This window comes from Dendrobates tinctorius, unplaced genomic scaffold, assembly GCF_039654945.1.
Source record: "Dendrobates tinctorius isolate UK_male_01 unplaced genomic scaffold, ASM3965494v1 ptg000241l, whole genome shotgun sequence".
NCBI lineage: Eukaryota > Metazoa > Chordata > Amphibia > Anura > Dendrobatidae > Dendrobates > Dendrobates tinctorius.
In genome coordinates this window covers 19,670,253-19,693,940 of record NW_027361908.1, presented here as the reverse complement: position 1 = coordinate 19,693,940, position 23,688 = coordinate 19,670,253, and the positions used below count along the sequence as shown (strand labels likewise).

General features: G+C 40.4%; 1 protein-coding gene across 3 annotated transcripts in view; it reads right to left on the bottom strand.

Annotated features, from left to right (window-relative positions):
- Positions 1-23,688, bottom strand: part of TMTC2 (transmembrane O-mannosyltransferase targeting cadherins 2) — a 454,418-nt gene that overhangs the window by 91,062 nt on the left and 339,668 nt on the right. For all 3 annotated transcript variants that reach the window (XM_073556991.1, XM_073556990.1, XM_073556989.1), the window contains exon 9: positions 726-807. In XM_073556991.1, the coding sequence (XP_073413092.1) occupies positions 726-807 (82 nt within the window). The remainder of the gene's footprint in view (positions 1-725; positions 808-23,688) is intronic.

The window sequence follows — 23,688 nt, the reverse complement described above, 5'->3', positions numbered from 1 at the left end:
AGGATAAAACCAGGATTCAGTGAAGAGATAGGATTCAGTATTCAGCGACTGAAAAAGGAGATGGCAGTTGGTGCTTTTAAAACTCTATGGAGAGGATAGAGGCGCTACATGAAAACAGTCTACTGCAAGATTGCATCAAACGACAGTTACAGTTTCACAGAACTTTATGAGCAGCAACTGCAATCGCAATCTCGCATTTCAGTAATGAATGAGGTCTAAGGGGTAAGGTTTCTCGTTGTGGAGATTGACATGTCAAGCCTGCCATACCAGAGTGAGGAGACTTAAAAGCCATGCATGTTCCTCTGGAAAATTAAGTATGAAAATTTCCTCTTCAGAAAATAAATTCTATGATTCCATGAGAAATGAATGAGAAAATTTTACCACTGAATTATGAATTTAGAGAAGGAATGATCAGTCCAGGGGAACTAAGAGGCAGATTTATCTAGTAATCTAGTAAGACATATTACAAAGTTTCCTATTTTCATGTGTACTATTGATTAATGAAAAATAAATAAGTAAAACAATGGTTATTCTTTAAAGGTTCGGTTAACATCCTTTATGCTGAAAGCTTACATAAATGAATAGGTCAAAAACAGATACCAAACTTTGAGGTAGTTTATAAATAAAGATAAAATAAATGCCACTTAAAATAATGCAAAAAAGGACACAAAATCCATGGCCGAGAACAGTAAGTAAGATGATGACTATTGTTACTGATAACTCACCATAATGCATATAACAATTTCCTTTGGTGGGATCCAGCTGAATTGCTTTCAAAAAGTAACGCTCAGCTTCACTTTTACGACCCTAAAAGTAAACAAATATTTTATTATTTATTATGATGTACTTAATGCAAAAAACACAATTTACAAAAAAATGAATATATTTATTTTTCTTTACATTTACCCAATGAACTATACTTGAGTTTTCCTGGAACGCTTTGGACTGATATATTGGAAATGAGTGAAGATATGTAGGAAACTTATGAACATAACCTGCACCACCTCGACCACATTAAGCTCTTGGGTGGTCCATCAATGACTCCACACACACATTCCTTGCTGTTTGTGGCGACTTTCCCATAAACTTCTTAAGTAGTTTAAAAACTTGGTGTTTTGAGAGACATATTTAATTGATGTCACTATCTATGACTGTTATAAATATGCTAGTCATTTTTAAGTGCGTTACGTTTTAAATGAATTAATCTAAAAGCTATGTAAACAAAGTATATGTTTCAATTACCCCAAAAATGTCTAGGAGATCTCCTGACCTTTACGCTTGCTTTGAACTGCCAGCAATGTTGTAACTTTTCATTTTCTAATTAATCCTTAGAAGGTAAAGTATTGCAAGGTGCTAGATGATGGTCTCCATCACCCAAGCAACTTTCTAATATGGTGGTGCCAGACATTTGTTTTCTTAAAAAAATGTAACATATTTAGGTATATGTACCTTATCCAATAGCTCCATTTAGAGCCTTATGATATCTGTGAGGTCGACACTTGGCACCCCCAACAAGCAGCTGATATTTGCTCCAGGAAAGGCCAAATGTAAACAATGTATAGAGTGAAATAATGCAGCTCTGGACATTGTTTAGCGGTTGATGCAGAGCAGAGCAGTTTAGCTCCCATTCTATTAATAGATCATTCATTTTGCAGTCCCAAACAAAACCCCTTTAAGTGCAAGTTGTTCAAAATAGTCAAGTTTAATTACTGATAAGAGAATTATAGAAATTCCCAATTTCATAAATGTTTGCAATGTCCGATGACCAATGCATGTCTGCACCATCTCAGCTTCAAGAATATCTGTACTTCATCTTAATCAAAATTCTTCCTCATGAGTATTAATTAGGGTTTCCGTCAATTACACAATTCATAATTTAGTAGGTTCCTCTACATGCTGACAACTTGACAGGCTTATAAAGTGAACTGACTCTTCTTGCTGAGGAATACTGAAGGGGTTGGACAAAGCTGGACGCAATTTAGTCAGAAAAAAACCAACAATAAATAACGGTAAGTAATAAGCATAAATTGAAGAGGAATGGTCAGTGTCACATACACTCATCATTAAAGCACACGACGTGGGGTGAAACTGCAAATGTTAATCTACCTCCTTTCACTCAATCTTGCACTCAAAGTCTGTCATAGGCTGCAAGGTGAGCATAAATCAGACCCCAACACAGTCCATACATCACAGATACACAACATACTTCCATCATTCATCACACAGAGTGTTAAGTTGCCAAAATATACATTAATGTCTGACAGTCAAAAAGCCACACTTTCCAAAAGGCTGTGGATTATTTGGAGAATAAAAGTACCAAATGCACTAAAGTACTCAGAAGAAATGAATAAAGAAAGGGAAACGTGTTTACACATAAATATGCAAACAGTTATGTGATGACACAGCATTTAATCTTAATTATCCAGATGTCTATTTTCAGTAAGAGAGGACGCATATACTGTTATCTATATGCTGACTTTTGAATATATGTGTTTTACATTGGTTGGTCATGAAAACACAGACTATTGTTTGTTGAGCCTGTAATATTGACTTTTGAGTTGACGTTTGTTGTAACATATTGTGTAGTTATCCTGGATGACAGAGATGAAGGGTAATTGAACAACAGATGTATGTTGATTACACATTGTCCAGGGTAGTTTGCTGACATGCAAAACAGAGGACGGACTATACCAATTGATTAAATATTCAAACAATGTGAGTTATTCTTCTCATACTTTCCTCTTGACCTCTGGATGATGGCTTGAAGGACAACAGTTATGAACTATATAAAGCAGATATGCTTTTGTAAGAAAAGATCCAAAGAACCAGAGACTTTTTATAAAACTACAGCCAGGAACACTCTACAAGTCAGCAGCCAGGACACCATGGCTCCATCATGAGGGACACAGATTTGACATGCTACAGAATACGACTGACCATAACTGAAACCATGGATACATTTGGGGAAGCTAGTATTTGAACCCACCTGTCACCAATCTCCATGGAGATGTTTATAGAAGCCAGGTTGTGACCGTCCGGTCACCTGGCCTTGTATCTCAATGGACTGTCAGCTTCCTAAGCTTGTTGCTACCTCCTCTCTATGTGTGCCACACGTGGGGGGTTGCCGACTCTGGAAGTCGCAGCTGCTTTAATCCCAGCAAGTCAGCGGAAGGGCAAGACTCTAATTTTGTACCATCTTGGGTATTTTGTGGGGAGTGTTCTGTGTTTTTGTCTGTTTGTGGTTCAAAAAAGTATTGCCACACTGTTTCACCCTCACACTGTGGTGTATGAGTAGTATTTTTCCAAGGTAAAAGGAGAACGGGGGGTTATGTTGGAAGAACCATGGTCCATGAGGTCTCCAGCCAGTGGATTAGAGCATCCGCTGATTCCCTGTGTCTCCACAAGTTATACAATAGAAAAGGGAGAAATTACAGAAATACCTAAACACTATATCTAATCTATAGTTCTTCTTCTGTTTTCTTGAGGGTAGGGAAGGTTTACGGGTCACACTCAGCTCAACTGACACCCAACATGTGAACAGTTGTCCATTTTTTAACCCCTCTTTATATGCCTACTCCTGGGCTCAAGTTTCAAGGACAGCCTATATTTTAATAGGGAAATAGCAAGTTTGTAACTGGACTGTAGGCTAATAAGTAGGCAAGTATATTGTATATTAAATATCTTGCTTTCTTTTATCCCCCTTACTATAATAAACTGGGGATGCCCAACTTTGCCGAATAGGACCATCTGACCATGCTTTGAAGCTGATGCTCACCAGGCCAAGGTGTCAGGAATGACACACTTCGTAGTCCCTTCGATACATTCTTTGATTCTGTATTCCTTTTAGCATCTGGAACTGTAGAGTCGACAGACTTTATGGCCCTTTGTGCAGAGTTAAAGGGGTTGTCCGGGCTCTTCACATAATCTCAGTACATATCTGGGCTGCAGAATTATGACAATAAGTAATTTACTTTCTGTCACTAGTTTGCACGGTTTTCTAGATATTCTGAACAGAACGTCCAAGGGGGGGTGTTATGGCATTGAAATGAGAACTAGTCGTAACCTCCTACTCTACTCCAAACATGCCCTCTATAGCAACAACCCCACCCTCCATAGCTACAGGCCCTCCCCGTCCACATGAAGAAGCCCTCATCACACAGTAACAAATCCTCCCCCTCTAGCAGCCTCACTGCAGAGAGCAGCTGCTCCTCCACCAGACACATGCTGAACAGTGATCTATGGAAAGTGAAACTAGTGAGGAGGGAAAATCGTCCTGTATTCTGGGCCACTCCATGATTACAATACATAACTCATTATCAGTAATTCCTTCCCTCACTGTCCTAGGCTGCTGGCAGCAGTGAGGACTGTGTGATAGCCAGTGATGGGGGTCTGCAGCTTCTAATCTGCACAGGGGATGGCAGTCACTGATGTAATCTGTTCTGTGACAAAGCCTCTGTTGTGTGAATGAGACAGCTCTGTGTCACTGATGTCTTCACACAGCAGCAGATTTGGTGCAGTGCATGTGAGAGCACTGTGTCTCTAATGACACAAATACTGATGGGAGCAGCCTGTCCCAGAATACAGGACAATTTTCCCTCCTCACTAGTTTCACTTTCCATAGATCACTGTTCAGCGTGTGTCTGGGGGAGGAGCAGCTGGGTGGTCTGCTCTCTGCAGTGAGGCTGCTAGAGGGGGTGGATTTGTTCCTGTGTGATGAGGGCTTCTTCATGTGGACGGGGAGGGCCTGTAGCTATGGAGTGTGGGATTGTTGCTATAGAGGGCATGTTTGGAGTAGAGTAGGAGGTTACGACTAGTTCTCATTTCAATGCCATAACACCCCCCCTTGGACGTTCTGTTCAGAATATCTAGAAAACCGAGCAAACTAGTGACAGAAAGTAAATTACTTATTGGCATAATTCTGCAGCCCAGATATGTACTGATATTATGTGAAAAGCCTGGACAACCCCTTTAATTATGAGAATGTCAGAGTTAACATAATATTAAACTCCTAATATTACAATTTCCCTTACAGTCAGCTTTCTGGAAGTGTAAAAATGCTTAGGTTCTCCATAAAATAAGAATTTAGAGAACTTTGCTGTTGGGCTGTTATTAGTTCTGGAATTGAAGTAGTTGAAAATGTGACGTGTTACCATTTCACTTGTCAATTATCAATTTTGTTACAAACTGTGACACTATCTAATCATCTTATGGACAAGCTGAATGGACTGCTCAGTTGTCAATATATTAATAAAACTCTCCTATCTCTCTCTGGTGGCCTACGAGGAATTCTACTCTACCTGTTCTTCATTTGGTCCCTGGGACGTAACTGCTTTCAAAAGCACTCCTAACACAAATAGCCTAATAATTCAGGCAAGAAAAAAACACTAATAGCAATAATTGAATCCATATCATTGCTTTTTTTTCTTGATTTTTATTAGATTATTTTCAGATTACAGTATGTCTATTTCCAACAATATATGGATTTCCTATTTCAGTAATGAAGGGGCTTTTAGATCAATGCCAGAGGAGGTACTTGTACCACAATGGACAGCACATGCCAAAAGCAGCAGGGATCCTGAGAATGTAATGTCCTTATTATTCACAACACAGGAAAGGGCAGCTTTCTATTAAAATATTAGGAATGGAAAAAATGAAACACAGATACATGTACAATGACATTTTAGGAAAAGTCAATAAATTATACTCCGCTCTACTAAAACTTGCTAACATCAGAAAATTGAGGAAAGTCCTAAATAGCCCAGGCTGATATCAGTGCAACAAGTCAATTGTTTCAATAAATATCAAGAAAATCATGTTGAAAAGTAATATGGAGATAAAAAGGTGCTGATATTAACCAAATACTTTTCAAAATTGTAGTCAGATTCTCATTGTCAGATGTGATGAGAAAACTACCGTATATACTCACGTATGAGCCGAGATTTTCAGCCCATTTTTTGAGCTGAAAGTCCCCCTCTTGGCTTACACGCGAGTCATATACCAGGGGGTCGGTGGGGGAAGGGGGACCAGGTCATACTTACCCCCTCCTGGCGCGGTCTCTGCAGCCCCCTGCTTCTCCTGGTCTCAGGCTCCTTCCTTCAGCGGTCACATGGTACCGCTCATTAAAGTCATGAATATGCGCATATTTATGACTTTAATGAGTGGTACCACGTGACCGCTGAAGGAAGAAGCCTGAGACCGGGAGAAGCGGAGCTGCAGAGACTGCGCCAGGAGGGGGTAAGTATAAGCTATATTCACCTGTCCCGGGTCCATCGCTGCACACTGCTCTGTCCTCTCCGTGTCCTCTATCTGTGATGTTCAGGTCATAGGGCACGGTGAAGTAGTTAGTGCGCGCCGCGCCTCTGCCTGATTGTCACTGACAGGATGCGGAGGAGAGGACAGAGCAACGCGCAGCCATGGAGCGGGGATCGGTAAATATCGCCAGTGCCGTGGTCCTGAGCCAGCGGTGACATCAGAACATCAGAGCCTGCTCAGGACACCGACATCGGGCCCCCAGCGACGAGAGGGGAGTATGTAATTTTTCTTTCCTTATTTGCAGCGGCAGCAGCAGCAATATATGGGGGGGCATAATTATAGAGCAGCATATGGGGGCGTAATCATGGAGCAGCAGCATATGGGGCATAAACTATGGAGCAGCATATGGGGGTGTAATCTATGGAGCAGCATATGGGGGCATAATCTGGGGGCAACTGTTACCACCCACCTTTCGTATCTCCCTTTTTTTTCCCTCATAGATTGTAAGCTTGCGACCAGGGCCCTCATTCCTCTTGGTATCTGTTATGACTTATGTGATTACTGTTATGCTGTTATGTCTTTCGTCTGTACAAGTCCCCTCTAAAATGTAAAGTGCTGTGGAATATATCGGCGCTATATAAATAAAATTATTTTAATCTATGGAGCAGCATATGGGGGCAAAATCTATGGAGCAGTATATGGGGGCATAATCTATGGAGCCGCATATGGGGGCATAATTATGGAGCCGCATATGGGGGCATAATTATGGAGCAGCATATGGGGGCATAATCTATGGAGCAGCATATGGGGGCATAAACTATGGAGCATCTTATGGGGGCATAAACTATGGAGCATATTATGGGGCAGCATATGGGCCATAATCTATGGAGCATTTTATGGGAGCATAATCTATGGAATATCTTATGGGGCCATAACCTTTAAGGGGCAGCATATGGGGCATTGTTAACCTTTGTGCAGCATTATATGGGTTGTATTTTGTATGGAGCATCTTATGGGGCCATCTTGGACTGTATGGAGCATTATATGGGGGCTCCTGATTCAATATGGATATTCAAAAACATTTAACCTACTGATGTCTCAATTCATTTTACTTTTATTGGTATCTATTTTTATTTTTGAAATTTACCAGTAGCTGCTGCATTTTCCACCCTAGGCTTATACACGAGTCAATAAGTTTTCCCAGTTTTTTTTGTGGCAAATTTAGGGGGGTCGGCTTATACACGGGTCAACTTATACACAAGTATATACGGTATATATCGCCACCACATAAAATTCTGCACACTGACCATATTATTTATATTATGTTTTTACTATAGTATATTATCAGCCTACATTAGATTTGCCTTTCAGATAGCTGTCAATATAAATACTTTCGCTGAATCTCACTTGTTACAGATAAAAAGTGCACTTTATCAAATATTGAAAATACTAATGAAAAAGGAACAAAAACATAATTCTATGTAAGTGCAAGAATATACTGTATACAGCAAAAAAGGCCAAAGCTTTAAGGAAATTCACATGGGACTTGGTACACTAGACCACACACAGAGATAACTACCTCTGGGGAGTTGCAGTAATCCACCCACTCCATTCTCCAAAATATCTCTTAAGTTATAAAATGTAATAAAATCACAGCATCTCCAGCTTGAATATTACGTTTCACATTAACTACTGTATTTTGGGCATTAACCTATTATCCAAACTGAAAAAAGTAGCCAAGCTCAAGCAGTCAATTATAAATAATAAATATTCAGAAAGTGGAATGTATCTGGATATCTTTCCAGTAAGTTTGTTTACTTGTAATAACTGGTAAATACTTGAAAATGTGCCATTTCAATGTTGTGCATTACACTGCAAGAATTGTTGTAACTCTGAATCACACAAATAGATATATTTTTTTTTTTTAATTAAAAAGTAAAAATTATCCCTGCTCACATAGTAGCCCTAAAATGAATTTTCAGCCTTTAAAAACCCCTCTCCCCGGCTGCAATTTGTCTATTTTTTTTTTTTTTAAATACCAAACCCTGCTTTACGCACCCTTCCTAGGTCCAGCGCAGAGTCTCTGCTGCTACTGCTCCCCCCAGTATCTGTTATTGTCTGCAGCGTTGACCTTCATATGTGATTGTGTGGGTGTAGTGTGCGTCACGTGTGCATGTGTAAATGTGTGTGTGAACTATAAGTGATATTTATTAACACATTTCTGACAAGTGTTTAAACTGTTCATCACAGTTGAGATCTTATTCCCAGGTCTGTGATGCACATTTTTAACATTGCAATCTCACGGGTGATATCACTGTATTACATAGCCCAACCACAAATGCAAGAATAAATTAAAAATTAAATTAAAGTGAACTCTGGAACTCCCTCCCAGACAAACCAATTTCCTATCTTTTGAATAACAAAATATCTTGCAATAACTCATGGCCCCTAGAAGCTACAAAACGTCCAATTAATTAACTTCAACAAATTCATGTGTCTCATTTTATGAAACATATCAAAAAATTAACCACTTCACCTTCCAAGTGGCTTTGGTTAGACTTGCTAATGAAAATAAAACCGCCTATTCCAAGACTAATTTCAAAAATATACATCAACCTTTTAAACGCTTAAATTAACATTACTCCACTATTTTTCCATTCTTGGGAAGTTGAACTCAATATCACCCTATCACCACAAGATAAACAAATGATTTGTTCCAACTCTCATGGCTTTTCTAGATCCTTTCAAGGTGGTATCTCACCCCAGAGAAGCTCTTTCATTTGGGCTTAGCCGAGTCTCCAACTCTTCTGGAGATGTGAGCGGTCGAGGGTCACACAAACCCACATTTTTTGGACATGTCAGAAACGTCAACATTCCTGGCACAAAGTCAATGACATCCTGAAGGCCTAAGGCTAGTTTCACACTAGCGTTTTTTGCGCTGCATTTTTGGCAGTGCAAACGCATACAAAAAATGCATCATGCGTTTTGTATGCGTTTGCTGCTTTTTTGCGCATGTGTTTTAACCATTTTTTAGCCATTTTTACTCTTAAAACGCATGCGATTTTAAACGCAGACGTGCGCACATCTGCGTTCCCATAGACTCTAATGTGTTTTTTCGCGCATTCCGTGCGCATGCTTTTTTTTGAGACAGGTCGGACGGACCAAATATGCAACAGGTAGCATCCGGCGCGCTTGGGCGCACACTACAAAAAAAGCAAGCGCACGTAAAAATACGAACGCGTGCAAACGCTAGACCATTCGCACCCATGTTAAAGATAGGGGAAAAGGACGCATGCGCATGTATGCAAAAAAACACTAGTGTGAAACCAGCCTTAGGAGTGTTAAAATCAGAACTTACTGCCCCAGAAGTACTTCTGTCCCTCCCCACGCCAAATTTCAAACCTAAGAAACATCTTCTACCTTTGTTGTTGGGGGCCGCAAAACACCCGATTGCCTTGAAAAGGATACAAAAAAGCCCCACCAGTTTTGGGGGAATGACTTAAGAAAATTAAACCTATCTATCGACTAGAGGAACTCTTGAGTTAGGAGACTTTTTCCCACGACCGTTTCCTAAAGATCTGGGCTCCCTGGTTTAGATTTACTGGAAAGGATTAGGTTTTCTAGTTAATTCTTGGAGGCCACGGTGATCGATCTCGCTTGGAGGGAGGCCCCTTTGATCCAGAGTGAAGAGAGCTTCCTTTATAGTTTATATGACCCTTGATTTTTTGCCATAAACTTTCTTCTAGGATAATTATATTTACCATAAATAAATGCTTACACGATAAGTCTACGCCAATTGTTAGTTATTGATACACCTGGTATTCGTTTTGTCCTTTTTACACCGCTTGTACTGGTTTACTAATTTTCTGTTTTATAATCTATACAAACTCACGTGTATAATGGTGTTTATACAATTGACAACGCACTTTGTGATATATTGAGCTGAGAGTTAAATTTTATTGTATGTTTAAAATTCATAAATAATTAAAAAAAACATTAAAGGGGTTTACCGGCTTCAGAAAACCCCTATTCCCTGGGCTGGCTTTCATAGGTCCACTTTAAGCAAGCTGTGTCCCTACCGAATTGTACATTTTTCACATTATAACTTGGAGCCTTTACTTACAATGGTATAACACAGGAAGCTTATCGTGATAGGACAACAGTATGGTTTCGGAAATCAGTAGTACACTTCCTTGTAAGAAAATGTTAAGTAAGAAAGTAATCTTCTAATTTACATAACAAAAAGATGTAGATTTTATATTTAAGTTCATAAATAACCCAAATCAATACAAATATGGTAAAAGGTTGCCTTCAGGTTACACAACAGTCTCATCAAAGTCAGTTATTATTCAGCTCCATCTCCTGACCAAAAATAGATTCTCAAGATCAGTGTGGCCAAGGTCATAATTCTCACAAGTTAGAAAAAAATGTGTCTACTATTAAAAAACAACAACATTTTTTCATGTAATTCAAATACCAATGAAACAATTTTCTGGAAATTCTGATTTGTTTTAAACAGGAAAAAAATCCGATTTATAAACATGCTAAAACTGCCAAATATGGACGCTGTAAGCCTTTTTGTTGTTTAGTGGTTTGATTAACAGGCCACCCAATTCACAGATCAGTGCAATTGCAATTATGTCATGCCAGAACAGGATGAGTGTCTGGATGAGCACTTCTTTCTCACATTACCACAAAAACATTACGCAGCCCGAAAGCCAAACGCTGTCACTAGAAGAATAACTGGACTCTTGCTTTTCAGCAATCCAGGCATACTTTGCCAACAAATATCTACATTGAAACAGTTTTGAAAGTTACAGTACAATACACATAGTATATATGCACTGCTCCTAATCTCTTTGCTTTGCATTTTGCACATTAGGCTGCAGCTATAAACGAACATTATTTTGGACCAAATCCACTTTCTTCGTACAAATAAAAAACAGGTCTTGGTGAAGATTTCAGAAATGTACACTAAAAGAAGAAATTTAAGTGCTCGGCACCAATTCAGGAGGGGTTCATTGGGGTTTCGTTAATACACTGCTCAAAAAAAATAAAGGGGAGACTGAAATACCACATCCTAGCTATACCTAGATGAATTAACTATTCCAGTTGCAAATTTTTATTCATTGCATTTTGGAATGGGTTGAGAACAAGAAAACACAAAAATAAATCATAATTAATATCCCATGGAGGTCTGGATTTGGAATTATACTCAAAATCAAAGTGGAAAATCAAATTACAGGCTGATCCAACTTCAGTGGAAATGCTTGAAAACAAGGAAATGATGCTCAGTAGTGTGTGTGGCCTCCATGTGCCTGTATGACATCCTTAAAATGCCTGGGCATGGTCCCGATGAGGCGGTGGATGTTCTCCCGAGGGATCTCCTCCAGACCTGGGTTAAAGCATCAGTGAATTCCTGAACAGTCTATGGTGCAACAAGATGGATGGAATGAGACATGATGTCCCAGATGTGCTTGACTGGATTCAGTTCAGGGGAACGGGCAGGCCACTACATAGAATTAATGCCTTCATCATGCAGGAACTGCAGACACACTTCAGCCACCTGAGGCCTAGCATTGCCATGCATCAGAAGGAATGCAGGGCCCACTGCACCTGCATATGGTCTTACAATGGGTCTGAGCATCTCATCCCGGTACCTAATGGTAGTCAGGGTACCTTTGGCTAGCACCTGGAGGGCTCTGCGGCCCTCCAAAGAAATTCCTCCCCACACCATTACTGACCCACTGCCAAACCGCTCATGCTGGAGGACGTTGCAGGCAGCCGAATGTTCTCCATGGCGTCTCCAGACTCTGCCTTGTCTGTCACATGTACTCAGTGTGAACTTGCTTTCATTCGTGAAGAGTACAGGGTGCAAATGTCGAATCTGCCAACCTTGGTGTTCTCTGACAAATGCCAATTGCCCTGCAAGGTGTTGAGCTGCAAGCACAACACCCACTTGTAGATGTCGGGCCCTCATACCACCCTCATGGAGTCTATTTCTGGCAGTTTGAGCAGACATATGGATATTAGTGGCCTGTTGGAGGTCATTATGCAGGGTGTTGTGAGTTCATTTTCCCCTTCACCATTGAGGTCTGATGAACTCCCTCTTCTGGTGAAGGAAGGTAGTGAGGCTGATTACCAAGCACCTGAGCTGGATGATGATGACTGGGTGACGGGAATTGCTGACTGGATATAAGGCAGCCGACGCCCTTCTGCCTTGCTGGTGATCTCTCTGAGGGATTCTAGGAGACCAGTCTGATTCCTGCTCCTCAAAAGCTAAGTTTTCTGCTCTGCTTTTTGCATTTGTGGTTTGGTTTTGTTTTGCCTTGTTTTTCTGAACTTCTGCCATTCCCTGCTGGGGTGAGCTGAATTCCTTTTTCCTCTGTCTTCAGAAAATACCTGAGTACTGATATAGTCTTTTTGAAGCCTAGCGTCTTCAGGGCTTTTTTCCCTATCAGTCTGTTGGCTCTAGTTTTGATAGGGTTTTGCGGATTGCAGACAGACGCTTTTCTATCCTGTCCTATTTAGTTAGCTTTGGCCCCATCATTTGCTCAGCCTATCTTTCTATCTGTGTGAGTGTTTTTTCATCTTGCTTCACCGTCATTATATGTTGGGGGCTGCCTATTGCTTTGGGGTCTGCTCTGGGGCAGTTTAGATTTCCCTTTCTGTCTTTAGGCTATTTAGTTCTCCGGCTGTGATCGAGGGGTCTAGGGCATCGTAGGAACCCCCCACGGCTACTGCTAGTTGTTGTTGATAGGTTCAGGGGTCTGCAATCCGATAGCTGCCAACTGCTCTGGTTTTCTGGACTTAGCTAGTATTTCTGTTTTTGCCTCCTACGGTGACTCATTCATAACAGCAGGGCTCTGTCACTGCTCCTCATGTTCCTCCTTGCACAAAGGATGAGGTAGCAGTCCTGCTGCTGGGCTGTTGCCCTCCTACGGTGTCCTCCACGTCTCCTGGTATCGGCTCCATGCTCTGGATCAGAGGTCCCCAACCTTTCGGACTTTGAGAGTCACATTCATCTATGAAAGAGGGTCGCGAGCCACATCCAGATGCTGCCCCACTCACAGTAGTGACATCAAGAGCCCCGATTACATGTATAATTACAGTCAAAGATTTTCCACTGAAATCACACCAAGGCAGTATGCCAAGCTTCACGGTTTCCTATCTTACTTCATTTAGATCTGCTCTTCTGAGCAGGGCTACACACAAAAGTCATCATCTGGAGATCTGCTCTTAACAGCTATTTGCTACACCTGGTGATACTGCACCAAGCTGGCAGACGGTTGCAAGCCACACATCACAGACCTGCGAGCCACATATGGCTCCCGAGATACAGCTTGGGGACCCCTGCTCTGGATACTATGCTGACAGACACAGCTACCCTACTTGCCACAGTTCGCATTGTTGAGCCTTCTTGGAGGAACTACCGGAGCAACTTCTGTGGGTTGTAGACACCGCCTCATACTACCGCACAGTACCTCTAGGGGTGAGAGCAATGACAAAATGCAAAAGTGAACAAAACAACAACTAAAAATGATAAGAATACAGAAATGGTCTGCAGTCACCACCTGCAGATCGTTTCCTTTATAGGGGTTGTCTTGCTAATTGCCTATCATTTCTACCTGCTGTCTGTTCCATTTGCACAACAGCAATTTAAAGTGATTCATAATCTGTGTTGCTTCATAACTGGACAGGTTGATAACACAGAAGTGTGATTGACTTGGAGTTACATTGTGTTAAGTGTTCCCTTAATTTTTTTTTTTTTAGCAGTGTATGAAGCTGTTCACTTCTTAAAACGAACCCCCAGAATTTATACTTCCAATTAACCCAATTCTCCAACTTAGAGCAATTTTTGGGTACTATTAATTTTTCAGGACCAATGGAGATGACATTCTGCCCTGACTCTGGTAAAATTCAAGACATTTGGCCTTCATTCGAATCCCATAAAAAATATATGTCAAAACAATGTAAAAAATGATACTTGTGTGAAGTATCTGTAGACTATTAACCACATGTCGACCTTCATATTCAGATACCAGAGCAAAAGGGAAGACAGATGGGAGGGGGTGTGGAGTGTAAGTGCAAGTGCAAATGTGTAACCCGAAGTAATATTAATCAAAGACCTAAATAAGCAAACCCAGACAATGTTTTGCCTACAAAAACAATAGGAGCCAGATGTCTCAATTACATAAGGAAGCAAGAAGAAAAAAAAAAAAGGCAGATTTCTAGTTCTTTTAGGAACAGTTGCAGAAAGGAACACTAGCAATGGTAATATCGAATCTATCATAATATAAGGATAGATAACAGTCAGTTGGGGAAGGCGGCACAATTAAGAGAATTAATTAAGGGTTAATTTTCCTTATAAAATATACTAAGTTTATTTTCAAATATGGCACCAAGAAATCAACATTAAATAATATATATACCAACTGAAATGAATATAAAGCTTACTACAAGTAGATTTAAAGTGGGTTTTCATGCAGATTTTTGACCCTTAGGCCTCATTCACATGTTCAGTATTTGGTCAGTATTTTATATTCTAAGTAATTGTAAGCCAAAACCAGGAGTGGGTGATAAATCCAGAAGTGATGACATGTTTCTATTATACTTTTCCTCTGATTGTTCCTCTCCTGGTTTTGGCTTACACATACTGAGGTGAAATACTGACCAAATACGGAACGTGTGACCGGGACCTAGCAGAAAACTACCGTATTAACTGGATATAATGACATATAATGAATGTCATATATAAACAATCTGAAATCAAGGAAAGAGCGCACACAGGGCGATAAAAGTGATTTTTTTGGGTGACAATAAACGGTTAGTGCACTCACCTTTACAGGTTGTGAACAGTCACAAACCCTTGTAGAATGTGAAAGGAACCAGTGGTCGCTGCAGACTCCCGTAGATACCAGTGTCACAAAGGAGGAAGAAAAAGACTGTTTTTCAATGTATCCACGCTGACAACACAAGGACAGAAATATTCTTCATAGCTTTATTGTGCCGACGCGTTTCATGGCAGATCTGCCACTTCCTCAGGGCCCAAGAACTCGGCACAATAAAGCAATAACGCGTCGGCACAATAAAGCTATGAAGAATATTTCTGTCCTTGTGTGGTCAGCGCGGATACATTGAAAAACCCGGTCTTTTTCTTCCTCCTTTGTGACATATATATTAGCAAAGAAATGATTGACTACATAGGCAAGCCAATATTAATATAAAAATACAGTATAGCACTTATATTGGACAAGGGCTATTAAGAGGTTTTTGTCAAGCAACAGTGATAATAGTACTCCATATGTTATATTTGTCTGAGAATAGTCATGACCACCTTTTCCTATATGCTGCTGGCAGAGGCTACTACCCCTCCTATGACTCCACTCTATAAGTGGTCAATCTATAGTGGGGAGACATGCTACAATGAGTGATTCTAGTTCCAGTTGACCTGGACTGACATGCATGACAAGGTCGGCTAGTGATTTGGCCAGCCTGTAATATGACAATAGCCATATTGCCATCCACAATGTCTTGTGCCAATAATGACTGCTTGTCGGGGTATCAGAAGCTGGACCCCTGGCGATTGCTTATCTGGATGTGCTGATGAGAGCCTCAACTTGTTTTGTTTCACGATCATGATATACAAATTCAGCACCTTCCTGCATTATGAAAATATTCCAAAATTCTGTGCCATTTTACGTTACAAATTCAATTGGGAGATTCAAAAATAGAATGCAGCTTCAGAAAACCGTTCAATCTTGTGGCAATTTGTAAGCCAGTCAAAGGCTTTAAGAAGCATTTTACAAGGGTCTGAGGACCTTTTTTGTTTCCATGTTTCCATTGTTTGACTCGTCTTTAAAAATTTGTACTTTTCTTTTTAGTCAGTGGTGGCAAAAAAAAACCCTGAAATCCAATGAGACCAGCATAAGATTCAAAGCTGCAAATGAGGAGCAAGCAGATCTGATGACCTGTCCATTTATTTAACTATGCTGGGTCAATATGTCAGAGGGCCATTACAAAGTAAAGAGCAACAGAAGGTCAATGGTAGGACAGCACATGAAAAACTGTATTATAAATAAGAAGTAATGTACTTAGTTATCTTGTCTGATGTATAAAAATATTTTTACACACAATATAACATATCTTTCTTTCTGGGTTACATTTACATTAAGAATTGATTTTAGCACAGTGTTTCCCAACACTGTCCCCCAACATATCGCGTTTTCAGGATTTCCATAGCATTGATAGAACCAGTGACAGTTTGATGCCTTAGTAAACAAGGGGAACTGCTACGTTGGATCTAATCCTTATAAACAGGGAGGAAATGGTTGAGGAGGTAAAAGTGGCTGGGACCCTAGGAGGTAGCGACCATGCTATTTTAGAATTTTGGATAACTAGAGGAGGAAGACCTGTGAAGATTCAGACGTCAAGGATAGATTTCAGAAAGGCAGATTTTAAGGGATTCAGAAAGAGAATTGGAGCGATCCAATGGCTGGATATCCTTAAGGACAAAAATGTCCAGGAAGGAGGGGAAATCTTGAAAAATGAAATTCTCAAACCACAATTGTTAACAATTCCGAAAAGAGGGAAGAATAGGAAGCATTTACGGAAACCAGGATGGATGAACACAGAACTTAAGCACATGCTAAAAAGGAAGAAAGAAATGTTTATAAAATGGAAAGAGGGAGGCATATCTAAAGAAGAATATAATGCTGTCTGCAGAACCTGCAGGGCCCGAATCAGATTATTAAAGCTGACAATGAATTGAGGCTTGCAAGAGACGTCAAAAGCAATAATAAAAGGATTTTGGGGATATGTCAAAAGTAAAAGAAAAGTCAAAGATGCTATAGGATTTTTACAGGATGAAAATGATGAAATGGTAAGACAGGATGTTGAGAAGGCCAAACTTTTAAATTCCTATTTTGCATCTGTTTTCTCTCAGAAAGGAAATGTAACACCAACTGTTCTTCACTGTCCTATTAAGGGAATAGAAGAATCCAGGATATCTATGAACAGAAATATAGTGAGGAAATACTTAGCTAACCTAAATGAATTCAAGTCTCCAGGTCCAGATGAATTACACCCCAGAGTATTGAAGGAGATAGCAGAAGAAATTTTTGAACTGCTCTCCATAATCTTTGAAAATTCGTGGAGAACAGGAGAAGTCCCAGAAGACTGGAGAAGAGCAAATGTTGTTCCTATCTTCAAAAAGGGGAAGAAGGTGGACCCAGGCAACTATAGGCCGGTGAGTCTGACTTCTATACCAGGAAAGATCTTTGAACAAATTATTAAACAACATGTATGTCAGTACCTGGATAAGAATGAAGTGATTAAACAGAATCAGCATGGGTTTGTAACTAATAAATCATGTCAGACTAACTTAATTTCCTTCTATGACAGAATCACTGATTGGGTGGATAAGGGAAATGCTGTAGATATAGTATATATTGACTTCAGCAAAGCATTTGACAAAGTATTTCACACAATCCTTATTGAAAAAATGACTAAGTATGGAATGGACAAGGCAACTGTTAGGTGGATTCATAACTGGCTTAGTGATCGGACCCAAAGAGTGGTCGTATATGGCGCACATCCAGTTGGAAGAATGTCTCATGTGGGGTACCACAGGGCTCTGTCCTGGGCCCGGTATTGTTCAACATCTTTATCAACAATTTAGATGAAGGAATTGAGGGTAAACTGATTAAATTTGCTCATGACACAAAGCTAGGAGGGATAGCTAATACTAGGGAAGAGAGAGAAGATTCAAAAAGATATAAATAAACTGGAGCAGTGGGCAGCAATAACAGAATGGTTTTTAACAGGGAAAAATGCAAAGTACTACATCTGGGCAATAAAAATGAAAAAAGCGTATACAGAATGGGAGTAATAGGGCTAAGCAACAGCACATGTGAAAAAGACTTGGGTATACTAATAGATCACAGACTGAATATGAGTCAACAGCGTGATGCAGCAGCAAAAAAGGCAAATGCAATTCTAGGATGTATTAACAGAAGCATACAGTCTAGATCACGTGAAGTCATTATTGCCCTCTACTCCTCTTTGGTCAGACCTCATCTGGAATACTGTGTCCAGTTTTGGGGGCCACATTTAAAAAAAAAGACATTTACAAACTGGAGCAAGTTCAGAAAAGAGCGACCAGAATGGTGACCGGTCTGCAAACCCTGTCTTATGAGGAAAGGTTGCAGGATTTGTGAATGTTTAGCCTGCAAAAGGGAAGACTGAGAGGAGACTTAATAACTGTCTACAAGTATCTCAAGGGCTGTCACATTGCAGAAGGATCATCTTTATTCTCATTTGCACAAGGAAAGACTAGAAGCAATGAGATGAAACTGAATTGGAGACACAGATTAGATATTATAAAAAACTTTTTGACAGTAAGCGTGATCAATGAGTGGAACAGGCTGCCACGAGAGGTGGTGAGTTCTCCTTCAATGGAAGTCTTCAAACAGAGGCTGGACAGATATCTGTCTGGGATGATTTATCGAATCCTGCTTTGAGCAGGGGGTTGGACCAGATGGCCCAGGAGGTCCCTTCCAACTCTACGATTCTATGATTCTAATAATTCCATCACCTGTACAATACTATGGAAATCCTGAAAACATGATCTGTTGGGGGTTGTGAGGAATGGGGTTTGGGAAACACTGGTTTAGCGTGATGCACCAAGCTATGACTTTCTTCTCTAGCCATTACATAAGATGTCAGTCTATGTCCGTGGTCCTCAAACTACGGCCTGCGGGCCACATGCGGCCCGCCGAGGACATTTATCCGGCCCATCAGCCCCTGGGCCTGGCTGACATTGAACTTCACTACAGCTCAGTGCCGGTGGACCCTGTAATCGCAGGCAGAACGACGAGGCGGCAAGGAAGGGGACTTGTGGCCTTCCATATGCAGCACAGACCTGCGTGGCCTGATGAAGTCACAACGCCTGTGCCAGAAGAAGACGGAGTCGAGCGGGCACCTCTTCAGAGCAGCAGGGGACATAGGTGAAAACTTTTTTTTTTTTTTTTAACGCCGGGTCTGGTCTATTATGCAGACCTATGCTGTCTATTGGGGACATTTACCTGCCTATTAGGGACCTAATGATGCCTATTGGGACATTTACTTTCCTTAATGGGGACCTATGCTACCCATTGGGACATTTACCTGCCTATTGGTGACATTTACCTGTCTATTGGGGACCTATGCGCCCATTGGGGATCTATGCTGCCTATTGGGACATTTACCTGCCTATTGGTGACATTTACCTGTCTATTGGGGACCTATGCTGCCTATTGGGGACCTATGCTGCCTATTGGGGATATTTACCTGTCTATTGGGTACCTATGCTGCCTATTGGGGACATTTACCTGTCTATTGGGGACCTATGCTGTCTATTGGGGACAGTTACCTGTCTGTTGGTGACCTATGCTGCCTATTGGGGACAGTTACCTGTCTATTGGGGACCTATGCTGCCAATTGGGGTCATTTACCTGTCTATTGGGGACAATGCTGCCTATTGGGGATTATGCTGTCTACTGGGGACCTATATTGCCTACTGGGGTCTATGCTGCCTATTGGGGACATTTACCTGCCTATAGGGGACTATGCTGCCTATTGGGGATATTTACCTGTCTATTGGGGTCATTCACCTGCCTATTGGGGACTCTCGCACCACACCAGTCTGAGCCTGAGGTAAAAGCAGAATTCCTCCATTCTGGGCACTGGTGAAGGCTGAAAGGATATGGACTGGCAAGGCTGCATTGATGGGCACTGATCAGATTGCATTGATGGGCACTGCAGTCTGTATGTCTCTGTGTGGGCAATTTTATTGCTGGTATATTGTTTTTGTAGCGCTGTATATATATCCCTAGGATACCATGATATCAAGAAAGAGAACAATTGCTTCACTTGTTACGACTATCAGTGACAAATATGGAACCGGACATTGACCATCTCAGCCAAAAGCAGGCCCATAGTTCCCATTGAAATACTGGTAAGTTTGTTGATTTAACTTTACTTCTTCATTTTCAATATTGTATTTGCTCCTGTTTTTTTTTTACTTCAAAATAAAATATGTGCAGTGTGCATAGGAATTTGTTCATAGTTTTTTTTTAAACTATAGTCCGGCCCTCCAATGGTCTGAGGGGCCGTGAACTGGCCCTGGGTTTAAAAAGTGTGAGGTCTATGTTATTACACCAATGAAATACAGCCATATCCCAAACGCTGACTTTGGGGGAATACTGAGATCATGGTATTGTCCGCTATGGAAGAGACACTAAATGACACTTCAGCTTCCATTACAATAATGCCTCCAACATCTGCTCTCAACCATGATTATATTAAATATAAAAACACAGTAATGAAAAGCACAAAGTTTCTGACAGAAATTTCTATGAAGAGAAGAGATAATTAAAAGAAAAAAATCCCAAAAGTTCATCCTTTCACTTGTTCCCTTTGTGCACAGACACTGTGAGGGTCTGTAAAAAGCTCTCTTTCTATTACCATTAGAAAACAAGACTGTACCCAAGGCCACCTGGTGTGAAGATATGCATATTAGAAGAACAGGACTGCACCTGCCTCTGTCACTACTGACAGAGTCTTGGTACAGAAATAGGAGACCTTCAATTAGGAGTCTTAAACAAGATCTATGTTTCCTTTGTGGGAAGGAAATAAATGACTGAGCTGCTAGAACTCATAAGCTTTCACTGCATACTTGCACTCCTGCAGTAAGACAAATAAGTTATTCAGGGCGTCCTTTATAGTTGCTTCAAGATATTTAATAAAATACGGGAGATCTTACAGACTTCCTTCAATCCTTTGGTATCGTCTGACTACAAATATTAATACATTTTTATTGGATATGACATACTTCCCACAGGGCACCAAAAAGCTATGCATCTGATGGATATCCAACAACTTTGCTTTTCTGTGTATAACACCAAATGTAAATGAAGGTACTGTGTTCAGTCTTGGCAAAAATACAATTTGCTGGCAAATCCCTGGCATAAGTAATGCCAACCCTTCTCCCAGCTATGCCACTGCTACACCACTCTTCTAGGCGGTATAACATTATTGTTAAGAGCACCCATCTAACAGCATTTTATAAGCCAATACTTAAACTGTAGCACTAGTCTCAAAGTGGCACAAGCACTTGCACAACAACTAAAATAAAAAAACTAAAAATGGCTAATTTCAAGTTTCATTGGCATTAGGGATTGGCCTTGGTATTTTATCTGGACCAAGACCACTCCCTAATGCCACTGATAGATCTTTTTTGCACTTTTATTATGCAGGTTGCAGGCCGGGTATTTGGAGTGGTGGCTAGGTAATGTAGGGTGTCTGGCCTGTGGATGCACATTTGATATTGGCAGCACACCTGATGTAATAGTTGGGAATAGGCTGCTACACAAATAGAGGTGCATCTCAGGTAATGGTGTGAATGGCACCCTATGCAGACCTGTGCGCAATTAGAATACTAAGCAGCCGCCCCACAGATGTTTGGTGGGTTAGTAAGTGGTTGTTTTCAGTATTTTGCACCTGTGCTAGCCCTGCCTTTAACATTTTATCATGGGAGACCGGCTACATCCTGTTTGTGCAATTGTGTTTGGACATGGTATTGCAATACCGGAGGTCACAGCTGAGCACTTATGCTGTCTCACCAGCAGGGATGATTTCACCGCCCATCAGAAGAGCTACGCTGGAGTATCCCACGCTGTCACACAGCGTGGGAAACACCAGCTTTTGTGCTATGTTAGGCTATATTATGCGATATAATCGACTAATAAATTGGCGAATATTGCAAATTCTGTGATCGTGAGCTGAAATAAACATTGAAATATTCTATCTCTAGACCTGAATGCTGGGATCCCACGACTAGGAGGTTCAGGCCTGACTTTTCAAAGTTTAGATGGATTCTTTACACTAGTATTGGGGACTGTTTTCTACATTTCATCGAATACGTCATATTTAGTAAAATCATATGTTTGTGGCTGCCCACTGTTTTCTTAAATAAAAAGAGAAGCCACAGACAGATTATAGGTTATCTAAGTTACAATCAACTATAGATGAAGCCTCAAAGCTCCAGCTGGGCATTGACCTACAGCCACTTCTGTACTGTAATAATTCAGCTATATCAAAGAAGCGGTACCAGACTGCAGAGAAGACCCCCTGCTTGGTGTATAAAGTAGTAGAGGTCACGTATTCAAGTGAACTAACTCTTCCCAGAACTAAAGTGCAGCCTATAGTTCTCATATTTAGACATGCAATATACAGCAGTAGTAAAAGACAAAAAAAAAAAAGAAGAAAAACATTTATTTTTCCCACAATAGAAAAATGGACGCATATAATTATTGAGCAATATGAATAGCATGGATACAAAACAGCAACTCGCAAGGGCACTAATGCTGGATGGAGAAAGGTTTGAAGCTAAAGGCAGAAGTACACCTTTTGGTCTATGACGGGGAAAAAGGTGAAGGCAAAATAACATGGCATCACACCAGACTGCTTGGATCAAAGAAGATTAAAAAATAGTTTTCTTCTTTTTCTGCTTTGATGTTTCAGTTTGTTATCATGGCATTTGGGGTTGGGGTGGGGACTAAGGAAGGAATGAATAGATGTAAGAAAATAGGATTATAATGTAAGTAATTTATTTATGTATGGCTTGTTTCTGGAAGTATTTCAATAAAAAAAGCAACATGAATGTATTTTCTATTTATAATTCGTATTAAATGTATTTGTTAAGTTCTACGAAACATTAGAATACAGTCCTAGTGGGCACGTAGGTCATAGGAAGCTGAATAAAAGGATACCTTGATATCTGCAATTAAATTTTTAATCCACTTTTTAAACACGTAAATAAGCTAAGATCTATGGGGCGGACACTGATCTGCATGAGAATCTGCCTCTAGAGCTTAGTTTAAATGAAGAGGGGCATTACCACTGTGAGACATGTAATATCAGACAGTCTGCTCTCCCTAAATAGCTCACATATTATGTATCATTTATATATTAGGAAAAATGTGGATTTTTCTGGAATGCAACATCAGATCGCAGATATTAAGCTATCATTTTATTTGGCTTCCTATAACCTACATGCTCATGCAGATGGCTCAGGAGGGTTGATCCTACTGACAGTTTCCCTTTAAATGACTTCAATGAGTTCAACATCTGCTTGATTGACTTGAGTTATTGTCCAAGGTTTTCTGTACATTGCTTCAGAAAATGGCTAATACAGTCATATGTAAAAGTTTGGGCACCCCTATTAATGTTAACCTTTTTTCTTTATAACATTTCAGTATTTCAGTTTCATATATCTAATAACTGATGGACTATATTTCTGGATTCAAATGAAGTTTATTGTACTAACAGAAAATGTGCAATCTGCATTTAAACAAAATTTAACCGGTGCAAAAGTATGGGCACCCTTATCATTTT